At 42.2% G+C, this 15014-nt stretch overlaps 1 protein-coding gene across 2 annotated transcripts; it reads left to right on the top strand.

The window, feature by feature from the left end:
• Positions 1 to 231: 231 nt before the first annotated feature.
• Abraxas1 (abraxas 1, BRCA1 A complex subunit) lies at positions 232 to 14838 on the top strand. Of its 2 annotated transcripts, XM_041641942.1 has the most exons (9): positions 232 to 342; positions 1515 to 1605; positions 2362 to 2398; positions 5791 to 5857; positions 8755 to 8948; positions 10664 to 10783; positions 10896 to 10980; positions 13009 to 13120; positions 13444 to 14838. In XM_041641942.1, exons 1-9 carry the CDS (start codon positions 256 to 258, stop codon positions 13866 to 13868), a joined length of 1218 nt encoding a protein of 405 aa, XP_041497876.1. In that variant the 5' UTR covers positions 232 to 255; the 3' UTR covers positions 13869 to 14838. The 2 variants fall into 2 exon arrangements, with proteins under 2 accessions (XP_041497876.1, XP_041497877.1); XM_041641943.1 differs by lacking the exon at positions 5791 to 5857 and having other exon boundaries at positions 8755 to 8796.
• The last annotated feature ends 176 nt before the right edge of the window (positions 14839 to 15014 follow it).

The following is a 15014-nucleotide window of genomic DNA, read 5'->3' as shown; positions in this document are numbered from 1 at the left end:
TGCCAAGCAATTCTTATTCTTACAACCATTAATTGCCTTAAACTACCCATAAATAGGATTTTGCCTGCATGCCGGTATTTCAGCCAAGCTGATCCAAGAATTGTCCTCCCTGAGCTAGAGGACACTCGCACTCCCTCCAAAACACGCGCTCCCGTGCGCAGGCGCCACCCCCGCCCCAGGCCCCGCCCCTCATGCCCCGCCCTCGGGCCTCCCGTCACGTGCCGCGGTAGTGGCGGCAGCGCCTGAGCCGGCGGAATGGAGGGCGAGAGCACGCTGGGGGTGCTGTCTGGTTTCGTGTTTGGCGCGCTCACCTTCCAGCATCTCAACACCGACTCGGACACGGTGAGCCGGGCGTGCGGCTGTCGTCCCAGCCGCCCCTGCCCTCAGCTCCTGCTGGCCGTGCGGGCTCGCGGACCGGGGCGCCCTCCCCGGCTCTCATCCAGGCCCTTCCGACCTGGTCAAGTTTAGGGGTGCAGTTCCCGGCGGCCTGCGGCTCGGCGCGGGAGATCCTGCCGCTTTCCGTGCTCACTACCCGCTGCTTCGCGAGGGATCCCCGCGCCGTGCCCCGCCGGCGGTGCGCGGCTAGGACCGTGAGGACGGCCACGGCTGTCAGCCGCAGGGGGTTGGCCGGTGTGGGTTCTGGGGCTCAGGGTGGCTGCCCCAACCCTTCCTGAGAGTGGACGGCCCAGCTACTTTCTGTGCCGCTTTCTGTTACAAATGCAGATTTGTCCAGGGTCACATGTGTAAATGCATCGTTAAACTTTTGCTTACTTTCGAAGCCACTGAGTCAAAGTGGAAAAAAAATTAGAAGCCTGTTTTTAAAATTTAGGAGATCTAAAAATCTCACTGTAAACTGGGCGGTGGTGGCGCGTGCCTTTATTCCCAGCACTCGGGAAGCAGAAGCAGGTGGATCTCTGTGTTCCAAGGCCAGCCTGGTCTGCAGAGCAAGATCCAGGACAGCCAGGGCTACACAGAGAAACCCTGACTCAAATACAAAACAAACAAAAACACTCACTTTAAAACTTTGAGGTCGGGAAGTAGCATCTTGCAATAAATTCTTGGTAACATATTGAAAGAAACTAAAACTATATAAAGGCGCTTTGGGGACTGCACTGAAACAGGCCAGAGTACTGAGCAGTGTCGAGAAGGGCGTGTGAAGTGCTGTGCCTTCTTTCCAAAGTGTAAGGGCTCGGGTGTCTAGAGCTGCTTCCCACACAGTGCTAGTAATAAGGGTTGTACAGTGACGGCTGTCGTTAGTCCTCCACGATGAACCGCTCTGCTGGGCCCTTAGACAGGCTCTCAGTTTTTCTGCTTTGGACTGCTAAGTGCTTCTAGCTCTGCCTTCCCAAATTATGACCCATCTGTTTAAAGTCAGGGCTTTCTTCTCCGTACAGCCTTTCCCAGCTACCCTCACGTGTATCCACTGTAAAATGCTGAGAAAAGATGATTCGGAAACAGAACAGTAATCCTCTCCAGTGTGTTTCATATACGGCTTCTTATTTTTATTCTTATAGGAAGGTTTTCTTCTCGGTGAAGTGAAAGGTGAAGCCAAGAATAGCATTACTGATTCACAAATGGATAGTGTTAAAGTTGTTTATACAATTGGTGAGTCACTTAGTTCTGTATGGTTTGGGTAGTTATAAATGGCACTGCTCTTTTTGTAACACTTTAATTGTTATGGGGGATACCCATGTCATGTGTAACTGTGGGGGAGGGGGGTCGTTTCTCTCCTTCCATCATGTGGGTTCCAGGGATTGAACTGAGTTGGTCAAGCTTTTCAGCAAGTGCCTTTCCCTGATGAGCCATCTTGCCTGTGTGCTGTGTGTGTGTGCACGCGCGCTTTTTTTAAAGATTTATTTATTTATTTATTTATTTATTTATTTATTTATTTATTTATTTATTATGTATACAGTATTCTCTGTATTCTGTCTGTATGTATGCCTGCAGGCCAGAAGAGGGCACCAGATCTCATTACAGATGGTTGTGAGCCTCCATGTGGTTGCTGGGAATTGAACTCAGGATTGTTGGAGGAGCAGGCAGTTCTCTTAACCACTGAGCCATCTCTCTAGCCTGTGTGTGTGTGTGTGTTTAAACTGTTAAACTATATACCCTAAATATTTTTTTAAAGCACTGCAAAAAAAAAAATGAGTGGGTATAGTGGTACATACTTGTAACCCCACACTTAGAAGGTGGAGGCAGGAGGATCAACACTTGGGTCCTACATGTTTGTCTTTGGCTAGTGAATATAACATGTAGTTCCAGGTAGGATTTTTAGCCCTGTGTCTCTGGGGAGTCACGTGATTCCTCTCGCAGCATGGGCAAACGATTACTGCACTTATAACCTAAATCCTTTCTTTCTAGACATTCAGAAATACATTCCATGCTACCGGCTTTTTAGGTGAGTAACAGCATCAGTAAAAACAAGCGAGTCACCCATTATGGAAATTATTCTTTGCACGTTAAATAATTTGAACAACTAACAGTGTCTCAGTCACGAATGGAAGGAGGTTTGTTGTCTGTTTAAGGTGCACTAGTGCGCCTGTCTATAATTCAGTGCTTGTATTACCTTCAGCTGCTTTCCCTGCCGCTGAAAAGCCAGTTTAGTTAGAGGATTGTGTTTTCTTCTTACACCCGATCCTCTCATTTCATATTATAAATTCACAACTGACATGTACTTAGATGTCAATAATAGATTGTTTTCCTTTTTTTTTTTGTTGTTGTTGTTCTTTGTTTTTCAAGACAGGGTTTCTCTGTAGCCCCAGCTTTCCTGGAACTTACTCTGCAGACTAGGCTGACCTCAAACTCTCAGAGACTCACCTGCCTGCCTCTCTACTGCTGGGATTAAAGGCGTGCACCACCACTGCCCCACTTTTCTATCTTTTGATTCCAATTTGTTAATTGTTTCTCCTTTTGTTACCACCTGATCCACTAATGTCTGGATCTTGTCAGCTCTTAAGTTGAAGGTAAAGAGGACATGAGCTATCTGGATATATCTCATTCATGAAGTTACTTACTGTTCATCTTCAGTTAAAACCACGATAGGCCAAAGTTCACAATTAGTGGAAAACACAGAGCTACTTCATGTAGTGGTTCTCAACCTGTGGGTTACAACCCCTTTGGGGGTTGAATGATCATTGGAAAACACAGGTATTTACATTATGATTCATAATAGTAGTAAAATTCAGTTATGAAATAGCAACAAAATAATTTTGTGGTTGGGGTCACCACAACCTGAAGAACTGTATTAAAGGGTGGCATTAGGAAAGTTGGGAACCACTGACTTAACAGTAGGACAAAACTAGAAGACATGGCATTTCCTTTTAATGGCTTGTGTGTGTGGTGTTGGGGTGCGACTTGGCCTCACGCATGCTGAGCGAGTTTCTGCTAAGCCCCAGCCGTAGGCTCCAGGCTTTCTAACAACCTGTCATGTTGATGCTTCCCCCTTATAAGTCATATTGATGAATATATTTAAAACTAAGTCTTCTGCTGACATCTTTTGAAGTCCAAGTTAGATAGGCATTAATAGCCAGCTTTATAATTTACTACAAACGTTATCAAAATATAACCCTGTGAATTGTTTTTATACAGCCCTTCTTAAAATGTTTATTTCTAAGGGTTGTAGGGACAGTGAGGAAGACTTGGCATGTCTTGACTGGCCGTGTACAGATGAACTGTACTAGCTCGGCACTAACTATATCGCCACTCTGATTCTGTGCTCCTCTAAGAAGTCTAGAAGGTCCTTGAAAATAGGTCAATGAAACCTATCTTAAAAATTTGGCACTTAGGTATGAATTCTTTACTGTATATCCTTTTGGAGAGTTGGGAGGCAACACAGAGTCTCAATATGTAGCCCACGCAAGCCTAAAACTTCAGATTCTCTGTCTCTGCCTTTCAAGTGTTGGATTATAGGCACGTGCCACCACACCTGACTTACTATGTTTCCGTATAATACAACTTGACATAAAATCGGTGTTCTCACGCGTCTATACTGTTAGCCTATGCTTATTTACCCTGAGGCCTTACTGCCTTAGGCATCAGGTTGAGATGCTTAGAAGTGGGCCATGTTAGACAGCATTAAAAATCTTTTTTTTCCTCTTTTATCTCCTCTCTCCTTTTCTTCCTCCCTGTCCACCTCTCTGGGGATTGAACCCAGGAACTGGGCATCGGTTTCTGGACCTGCCATGATTTCAGTCTTTATCCAAGTCACACATGTCATAGCAGATGTCCTTCAGTGAACCCAGCTACCCCTCAGCCTATTAAAACATTTTTAATGGAGGTTAGTTTTTGTTGTTGTTTCTTTGTGGTACTGGAGATTGGACCAAGGGCTTTACTCCTGCTAGGTTAACCTGTAATCACAGTTGTGTGTTTATTTCTTTCTTTGAGACATTGTCTTACTAAGTTTCTGGCCTTAGAGTTGCTGTTGTTGCTTAGGCGGAACTGGAGTCCTCCTGCCTTAACCTGCTGAGTCGTTGGATTTATAGACCTATACCACCAACCTAAGCTTAAAAATGTTGCCAAGTAGAATATAGTTGGTCAGTTTTATGTAAATAAATATTTCCAATGTATACTTGAGGATTTCCAGTTGTTTTTTTTAAAGAAACCTATAAAATCCTATAGGATTTTGTTTAGTATTTCAGCATTATAAAAAGAAATATTGTACATCTTAATGATAAAAAGGACTAGGATTAAGGAGATGGCTCACAAGAATGAAGACCTGGCTTTGGATCCCCAGCAACCATGTAAAAGCTCCATGCATATAACCCTAGTGTCAGAGGGTAGGGCAAGGAGGGGTGACAGGAAGATCCCTAGAGGTCACTGGCCACCAACTAGCCGAATCTATGAGCTCCAGGTTCAGTGAGAGAGACCTTGTCAAGAAATCAGGGGGAGAGTGACCCAGGAAAACAGTGTCAACCTCTGGCTTTTACCATAGGGAAGGAAGTATGACTTGGAGTCTCCCTTGCAGGAAGAAAGCAAAGATAGAAGTAAATGTTTAGATTGTTTAGAATTATTTTTTCTATATCTTGGAAGATATAGAAATATATAGTTTACTGTTCTGTTTAGTTTAAAAATATGATAGACAAACTCAAACCTAGAAGTTTTTCTATTTTATGTTGTTTTTGCTTGTGGATCTAGTGTTTCTACAATTTAATTTTTAATTTTCTCTACTATTTCTTTTAGGGAAGGAGATATGCATTTGGTTATATAGCAACTACAAAAACCACTGGACTAAGCCAGATTTACCCTCCCTTCCTCAGTCTTCCAGATACCCTAAACACACAGCTTTTGGAGTTAGCTCCATCTTCCAGATTCCCTAAACACAGCTTTTGGAGTTAGCTCCTCCATCTTCCAGATACCCTAAACACACAGCTTTTGGAGTTAGCTCCTCCATCTTCCAGATTCCCTAAACACAGCTTTTGGAGTTAGCGATGAACAAGTTATCCTTTTCGTACTATTCTTTGTTACTCATATTATATTAGGGGTTATCAGTTATTAATAAGTGAACTGTGGATTAGCTTTTGATACTTGTATTTAATGAATAGTTTACTGTTCTGTTTAGTTTAAAAATATGATAGACAAACTCAAACCTAGAAGTTTTTCTATTTTATGTTGTTTTTGCTTGTGGATCTAGTGTTTCTACAATTTAATTTTTAATTTTCTCTACTATTTCTTTTAGGGAAGGAGATATGCATTTGGTTATATAGCGTGGGTTGGGTAACTAAAACTTAAAGTGCTAGTAAAGCTGCCCAGATGTCTAGCTTATTGAAATCTCTTTAATTTTGATTTTTATAGCTTTTATAATTCTTTAGGTGAAGTAAACGAACACGCACTGAAGAAAATTCTTTCAAATGTCAAAAAGGTATTACCTTTTCTTTATTGGCACTGTTTGCACTATTTTACACTCCTAAAAACATAGTACTTTTACAGAAGCCTTAGTGGTGTTCATTAGAGCATGTGGGAGACTTATTCTTCCCAGAAAGTCCGGCAGTGTTTCTCTGAAAGCAAAACCAGTCATTGAAAGTATCCACCTTGGGGCACTGGCTGCTCTTCCAGAGGACTTGCATTCAGTTCCCAGCACCCACATGGAATCTTAACTAGGTGTAAATCTCGTCCCAGGAGATATGATCCCTTCTGATGCCCTGTGTGAACACATGCATGCACATGGTACACAGACATACGAGCTGGCAGAACACTCATGCATATAAAATAAAATGGAAGAAAGTATCCATCTATTTCCTTGACTGCTTGGATTTACACTGACTTCTTCTGTGGTACATTGTTTAACCACAGCTTTTTCCAGTCTGATTATATATATACATATATATATATATATATATATATGTATATATATAATATTCTAGAACATAATAGAAATGGTTTTTTTATTTTCACATAGCTGCACTCTTTGTTTTGTCTTCTGGTCTCAAACTGTAGTAAGTCCCTCTGTAGTAAGGGACTGGGACTTCAGGTGTATGTCAGAGCCTGGCTTTGCGGTTATTATTTTATATAAATGCAGAGACAGTTATCTATACAGCAATTACATTTAAATCCTCCATGTACTTGATATTCAGATAAAAGTTACTGAACAGTCAGAATGCCCCCCAACTTTTTCCAAGATATGCATTTTTGTCTTAAAAATTTTATGTTTGTGAGTATAAAAGTAGATTTCATGAAAAGTTTTGGTTACTGGGGATGCTGGCACACGTCTCTGATTTTAGAATGAAAGTAGATTTAATAATAGAAGTTTCTTTTAGATACTGGGTGTATACATGTTATGCTAAGTATGTGGAAATCCAAGATGGGAGGATTCCAAGTTTGAGACCCACCTAGGGAAGCAGTGAGATCCTGACACAGGCTGTGGATGCAGCTCTGCTGATTGCCTGCCTCAGTCCTGGGTTCAGTTCCCTAGTCTGACAATCTGAGATCAGTCTGTGGAAACCATAGATGGTGGGGGGAGAGAGAGAACAATGTGCTGTCCTCTGGTCTCCCCATGGGTAGAACACTTATGTACAAACATACGTGCACGCACACACGCACGCACACACAAATACGTAAGTGTAAAAATGTTTTGAAAGGAAATGGTTGGACTTTAAAAACTTACATTTGTTGCTAGCAATCAAAGGCACCTGTCACTAACCTGGCTGGCTGAGGTCAATCCCTTTGACTCGTGATAGGAAGAGGGAGAGAACTGACCCTCACAAGCTGTCCTCTGACTGCCACACTCCCATGGCCACCTGTGCGCACACACAGCAGTTTATACATTTCTTATGTTGATTATTTAGGGAATGTTTTCCTTTAAAAAGAATGTGTCTTGTTTTTGAGACATAGCCTCATTATGTAGCCCACTATGTCTTTGAACTTGTTATACTCCTCAGCCTTCCAAATGCTGAATTATATTTACAGGAGCCATTTCTAATTCTTAATCTTAATGTATAATATATACTGGTTATTTTTTATTATAATTACTATAAGGTAATGAGAATTATTTTCTAGTTTAAAATAGTTATTACTGTTAATCATGAATTTTTGCATGCTACAGATTACAAGATCCTTTCAAATGATCTTAATATAATTTTATTTATTTATTTTTATTTTCTGAACATAGTTTTTTCACTTGTCTGCTTGTTTGTGTGAGGGTGTCAGGTCTCATGGAACTGGAGTTGCAGACAGTGTGGCTGCCATGTGGGTGCTGGGAATTCAACCCAGGTCTATTTGGAAGAACACGCAGTACTCTTAACCTCAGAGCCATCTCTCCAGCCACTATTTATTTATTTTTAAAACTTATTTTATGTGTAATGTTGTAAAGGTGTCAGATCGCCCAGGGACTGGATTTATATACATTTATGAGCTGTCATGTGGGTGCTGGGAATTGATCCCAGGTCCTCTGGAAGGGCAGTCAGTGTTCTTAACCACCCAGTCATCTCTCCAGTCCCCTTCAAATAATTTTAAACAGCCTAACATTTACAAACCAAGGGTGTGCATAGGACATGAATGTGATTACAGGCATTGATTCCTGTTATGTGAAACAGAGACATTGGTGTTTCCTTCATATAAATTCTTTTTCTAAAAATGATTTATTTTTATTTTATGTACATTGGTGTTTTGCGTGCATTATGTCTGTGTGAGATCCCCTGGAGGTAGAATTATAGGCAGTTAAATGATACCATGTGGATGCTGGGAATTGAACCCCAGTCCTCTGGAAGAAGAGCCAGTGCTCTTAACCACTGAGCCATCTCTCTAACACAGTGACTACACGAGAGCAAATGTTTCACTTTGTTGTTTACTTAGAGTAGGAACTGGGGGTCTTTTTTTCTTCTTGCTAAGTATAAAGTACTATGTCCATTTGTTTACAAAAGTAAAGTTTATAACTAAGTATATCCCTGACTTATTTTATGTATAACCCAAACTTTACCAACAGTTGGAAAAGCCATTTTAAGTCCTGTAGGTTTCGCCAGGCTTAGTGGTGATACCTTTAATCCCAGTTTAGGCAGGCCTGGTTTACAGAGCGAGTTCTAGGACAGCTAGGGCTACAGAGAAATCCTGCCTCCAAAAAACAAAAAAGGCTGTGGCAGGGTTTTTTTTTAGTTTTGTTGTGTGCCCAGGCTAACCACAGTCCTGCGGTCCCAGTCCTGTGTGTGCCCGAGCCACTGGGTACAACTGCAGCTGCTGCTTAAGACCATGGTTTCATTGCTAAACTGCAAGAAGACATGTAGTTATTGTAACCAACATACATTAATTTTCCTGTGTTCTCCCCAGACTGTGGTGGGCTGGTACAAATTCCGTCGTCACTCGGATCAGGTAATGACGTTAAGAGAGCAGTTATTGCACAGAAACTTACAGACGCATCTTTCAAGCCCAGAGCTTGTTTTTCTGCTGTTAACACCAAGTATAACAACAGAAAGCTGCTCCACTCACTGCCTGGAACATGCCTTATATAAACCTCAAAAGGGGTAAGCATTGGTTGGTCCTGACTATTTTAAGATAAATTTTTAAATTTTTTTTGTAGTGTTTTGTGGCTCTAAGTTTTTTCTTACAATGTTACATAAGGCGTCATAGTAACAGCAAAGGAAGTAATAGATGAGAAAACAAAGGCTAGGCAAGGAAGGGGAAGCCCAGTGCAGCCATGGCTTGGACTCCTGTGTGCTAGAACTGGAAGTGTTGTCGTATGTACGTATGTAAGTGTGGCCTGTACAGCTTCTTCAGAGACAGGGCTTCTTGCTGTTCTGCCACAGTGAGTCCAAGCAGTCCGCTTGGGTATTATAAACTACATTCTCTGGGAATATAAGAATTAAGTTAAGCTGGGCGGTGGTGGTGCACACCTTTAATCCCAACACTCAGGAGGCAGAGGCAGGCGGATCTCTGTGAGTTCAAGACCAGGCTGGTCTACAAGAGCTAGTTCTAGGACAGGCTCCAAAGCCACAGAGAAACCCTGTCTTGAAACACCAAAAAGAAAACAAAAGAAAGAAAAGGAATGGGTAGATGAACCCACAACCTTAGCATTTCCAGACACATTTTACTGTCTGGTGGTGCAAACTTAGAGTCCCAATAAGTGAAGCAGGAGGATTGAGAGTTTGAGTCAGTTTACATAAGACCCTACCTCACATTTCAAACCCTGGACTAGGGAGGTTAACCTGTTCTGCCTTTTTGGTGAACTGAGGAGACACAGAGACACAGTGTGAGATTTACACCAGACAAGAGTGGCTCTACCACTGAGCTTCATCTCTAACAAAATTTCTTTTCCTTTCTTTCTCCGTCCTTTAAGGTCTCAGGCAGGCATGATGGTAAATTTCCATAATCCCTGATCTCCAGTGAGAGCAGGATTACGAGTTCAAGGTTATGCTCAGCTACATAGAGTTTTAATGGAAGTTGAACTACTTAAAACCATGAATCAAAAAAAAAAAAAAAAAAAAGAAAAGAAAAGAAAAAAAGACCAGTGAAATGACCCAGCTGGTAAAAGTGTTTATTCCACAAGCCTGAAGACCTGGGTTCTATCCCAGAACCTTCATTAGAGGAAAAGAACCAACTTCTGACACTGTCCTCTGAACACACAAACATGATAAACATACATATATCATAATAAATGACAGCAACAGAAAGCTCAGGCGTCACCTGTGTTGCCTGCCACGGCCTTCGGGGCAGCTTCATCCTTGCTTGCATGCACACGACCAGGTGAGACAGCTGCTAAACTGTCCATGCAGCTTTTTATGCTGTGTACGTCATGACTTTTGTTTTGTTTTTTGAGAAAGTGCAGCCCTGATTGTCCTGGAGCTCCCTCTGTAGACCTCATCAGCCTCAAACTCTGCTTCTGAGTGACAGGAGCTGGAGAGGGCTCAGCAGTTAAGAACACTGCCTGCTCTCCAAAGGACTCCAGTTCAATTCCCAGCACCCACATGGCAGCTCATACCCAACCACCTGAGCTCCAGTTTCAGGAAGATGGACACTTTTCTGGCCTCCGAGGACACTAGTGGCACGTGGATATACATGTGGACAAAACACTCATATACCTAATATTAAAAAACAAAAATCTAGTTGCTTCAACTTAGCTCATCTAGGAAAATTCTATCTTGCTAAATAATGATGGGGCTGTTTTTACTGATACTATTAGGACAGCAGCCTGCTCTGGTGGCAGGTGTTATCTTACCCTGTTTTAAACTTTCCCCCTCAGGCTTTTTCATAGGGTGCCTTTGGTGCTTGCCAACCTGGGAATGTCTGATCAACTGGGTTATAAAACAGAATCCGCTTCCTGTACATCCCCTGGCTTTAGCAGAGCCGTGAGAGCACACAGGTGAGGCTCATCTAGACAGTAGACACTAAGGGAACCCTGTGGAGCTGGAGGATTCCCCTTTCCTTCTACAGTTCTATACACTTAGCCAAGGAAACCATCTTTGCTTTCACAGTTCTCAGTTTTTTAACGAAGATGGATCGCTGAAGGAGGTGCATAAGATAAATGAAATGTACTCTGCAGTACAAGAAGAATTAAAGGTAACTACTTCAGGACCACTTCAGAGTTCGTTCACGTCAGTAGATCGCATGAATTGTTAACATTTTTTGAGTATATGTTGTACTCCTTTGACTTCCTAATAGAGACTCTGGGGATAAGATGCAAGCTTAAGTTTGCTCTCATTATACTGGCTGTAGCTATTTCTTTTCTTCTTCTTCTTCTTTTTTTTTTTTTCAAAAATGATCTCACTATGAAGCCCTGGCTGTCCTGGGACTTGCTATGTAGTAGGCCAAGCTGTCCTTGAACTTACAGAGCTCCTGTCTCTGCCCCCCAATGCTGGAATTAAAGGTGTGTGCCATGAGGCTCAGCCCCCATAGTCTTCTTGAAGATGAAGAGGAAGCAGATTTAGAAGCACAACCATCACTACAGCATTATAGTCTTACGGCACAGTGCAGGTCACTGTAGAGTCATAAATGGATCCCAAGTGCAAGAGAGTCATTGGACCAATGTAAAAATCGAAGGGGATTGAGGACTGCAGCAGAATCTGACCCCAGAGTCAGAAGGAGCCTCAGGTTGTACCATTCTGTGGGAGCTTCCCTGAGCATAGCCCTGACCCAGGATCCTGCTTGACCCTAGCATGAGGATTACAGGAAGGCATCACTGTGCCTGCCCTTCTTAAAGGAAGAAAAAAGTTAAATACTTAATTGAACAAAATGACCCAGAAGTATTGCATACTGTTCCAAAGGCATGTAGTAACGTCCTCACCATGCTCAGTCACTGCTAGGAAAAGTCCTTAGGGAGTACTGCTTAAAGCAAGCACTGTGTTCAGCTGGTAGAACACTTGCCTAGAATTCACAGAGCTCTGAGTTTGGTCCCCAGGACTACGATGTGTACATCTGTAATTGCAGAACTGGGGAGGTAAAGGCAGGAAGATCTTCAGGGTCATCCTTGGCTGCATACTAAGTCTGAGGCCAGCCTGGAACACACGAGGCTTTCTCTAATAAATCACAAAATCACGAGTTCAAAATTGGAACATCAGTCAGTTGTTTTTCTCAGTTGGATATCTAAAGTCTATTTTTATGGTAGCCATACTTGTTAGTACAACATAGTAAAGGAAAAAAAAAGATTAACACACTTTGTATACTACTGACATATATACATTGGTTTTTTGAGACAAGGTTTCTCTGTGTAACAGCCCTGGCCGTCCTGGAACTAGTTCTGTAGACCAGGCTGCCTAGAACTCAGAGATCCCTGTCTCTGCCTCCCGAATGCTGGGATTAAAGGCATGTGCCACCACTGCCTGGCTATACTAATTTTTAAAGATTTATTTATTTTGATGTGATTAGTTTTTTCCTTCATGCCTTTGTGTACAGTGTGTGTGTGTCCAGTGCCCTTGGAGACCCACAGAGAGCATTTGTTCCCCTGTATCTAGAGTTACAAACAGTTTTAAGCTGCCATGTGGGTGTTGGAAACCTAACTCAGGCATTCTTAATTGCTGAGTCATCTCTCTGACCCCCTATATACTAATTTATTTAATGAATAAATAACACAGAAACTTTGAAAATAACTCTTATAGAAATTATAATCTTCCATAATTTCCTTAAGACATAGCCACTTTTTATGTTATCGTTGGTTTTTTGTTTGTTTTTTGGTTTTATGACACAGGTTCTTGTGTTGCCCAGGTTGGCCTTGAACTCCCTATAGATAAGGATAATCTTTAACTGCTAATCCTTCCACGTCATAAATGTAAATCAGTTATGTATCTCAGCTGTCGGGTGGGGCACATGCTGGGACTTGAACCCCGGGCTACACACATTCTGGGTAATGAGCTCTATCCTCAGCCCAATATATATATATATTTCAAAATGAATTTTATCAAGGAAATAGCTGGTCCACAAACAAATGGAAAGCTAACACATCCACAGTGCATGCTGTTATCATCAAATGCTTGTTATGGAGGTGGTTTACACAAAAGGTTAAGGGTATTCTACAGTCTGAGAATGTTATATTGTAAAGCCTCATTAGTATAACCTGGAATGTTTTCATCTGTGCACTGTTTTATTGTGCAGAGTATATGCCACAAAGTTGAACAAAGTGAACGGGAAGTAGAGAGACTAATGATGGATGTAAACCGATTAAAAGAAGTTAGAAAAGAGCAGCAAGCCCGGATTAAAGCAGCAGGTAAGCAGATGAACACTGCAGACGCTAGCTTGGCATTGCATGAGCCGTGGTCCTGACCAATGACCCGATGGACTGGGATTACAAGTAGTGATGACACTGTGCTCGTAACCATCCCAAACGGTGAACACGCTACTGTAGTGGGTGTGGGTGTGTCGGATAAAAAGGTACAAGACTGCTTTTCTCTTAGAATAGAGTGGCACAGGACAGGAATCTAGTGTTACATCATTCTTATTCTGAATCATCTGTCTTTTGGAATAGTTTTTACTTTACAGCTAATCATAAGTTTGTAAAACTAACGTTAAGCTCTTTCTTATTTTCTTTAGGAGAGAAGAATGTCCAAAACAACCCCCAGGAGAACATTCTTCTTTGTCAAGCTTTACGAACCTTTTTTCCAGAGTCTGAGGTTCTTCATTCTTGTGTTATTTCTTTGAAAAATAGACATATTTCTCAAAGTGGATGTAGCATGAAGCACCATCTTGATGTGGATAAGCTGACCCTAATGGTGGAGTATATTCACAGCCCTGACGCTAGTCCACTGCCTGAAGCCCAGATAACTAAGCGTAAAGATGTAGACACACAAGACCAGTGGCCTGGGAAGAAACCACGGCTGCAGGAGACAGAAAGCAGACCTGTGATAGAGTCCCAAAGCAGTCACCAAAACAAAACGTCCTCAAGCAGCCCAGATATAGACACAGAGATGGGAAGCCCGGAAGAGGACACTGAATACCCTCGCTCTCCCACATTTTGATTCTTGCTAGATGATATTTTTACCTGACTGAGGTTCAGACACTATTTTACTGTCTGCTACTGGAGTAACACATGAGAAGTTCATGTTTTACTGCACTGTAGGGGAATATGGTATTTTTACTACTCAACCGTTTGTAATAATGATGTTTTATAAAGTATTTTAGAAATTACTATTTATATTTCATACATTGTATATGCTCTGTGAATGTGTACATGTTCCACTCAGCTGCAACCTCCCTCGCTTCCCAGCCTCTTCTCATTGTGCCTTCCCTGTAGGAATTCTCCCTTCCCCTTTATATCCCATGTTCTGTTGCCTTCCTCGTCCCTGCAGATTCTTTTTCTCCCATCTCCTGACCCCTTTCTAGTGGCTTGGCCTCTGTCCATCCACATCTGAAGTACTTTTTAGAAACCTTTGTGGTGCAGAAATCGATGCAGGGCCATGTGAACGGTAGGCAGCTTCTCTACCACTGAGCTGTAGTCCAGATGGGTTTTTGGTTTGTTTGTTTGTTTGTTTGTTTGTTTGTTGAGACAAGGTCTCTATGTAGTTCTGGCTGTCCTCAAACTAACAAACATCTGCCTGCCTCGGCCTCCCAGGTGTTGGGATTAAGAACGCATGCCACCACACCCAGCTAAGATGCTTTTATTTCAGAGTAACCTTTCAGCTTCCCCGAGTTATCAAGGGAGACTTAAAGATGCATTCTTTTAAACTACAACATTCTTCAAATTGGAAAAGAGAAACTAGCCTTGTTTCACAACACAGAAAAGAGCCCAGAAGTTTGCGAAATCAGGCCTGGGAGCTGGCTCGGCTGGCACAGACATCTGCAGTGAAGACTGACAACCTTAGTTGGATTCTTGGGACTCCCTCAGCGGAAGGAACGAGCCGTCTTCCACAATTTCTTCTGACTTCCACACATACCTTCACTGTGGCATAATCATGAAACCCCCACAAATAAATTTAATAAAATTCTAAAGTTTTTAAGTCTTGTTTTTTATCTACTTCATTAAGATTCTTACTGAAGAGAGAGCCCAGCAATTAAGAGTGCTTGAGGCACTTCAGAGGACTGAATTTGGTTCTCAGCACCTACATTAGGCAGTTCACAACCATCTGTAACTCCAGCTCCAGGGGATCCAATGTCCTTCCAGCTTC

The sequence above is a fragment of the Microtus oregoni genome, unplaced genomic scaffold (genome assembly GCF_018167655.1).
Source record: "Microtus oregoni isolate MIOR12 unplaced genomic scaffold, Mior012 000072F_ref0000427, whole genome shotgun sequence".
In the NCBI taxonomy this organism is placed as follows: domain Eukaryota; kingdom Metazoa; phylum Chordata; class Mammalia; order Rodentia; family Cricetidae; genus Microtus; species Microtus oregoni.
This window is presented reverse-complemented; position numbering and strand designations above follow the sequence as displayed.

Bases quoted from the DNA above. Each gene is read 5' to 3' on its own strand.
- Abraxas1 (XM_041641942.1), top strand. From the start codon at position 256: ATGGAGGGCGAGAGCACGCTGGGGGTGCTGTCTGGTTTCGTGTTTGGC. The intron at 8,949-10,663 runs GTAAGCATTGGT...TTTCCCCCTCAG, and splicing joins TTATATAAACCTCAAAAGGG to GCTTTTTCATAGGGTGCCTT. The intron at 10,981-13,008 runs GTAACTACTTCA...TTTATTGTGCAG, and splicing joins CAGTACAAGAAGAATTAAAG to AGTATATGCCACAAAGTTGA.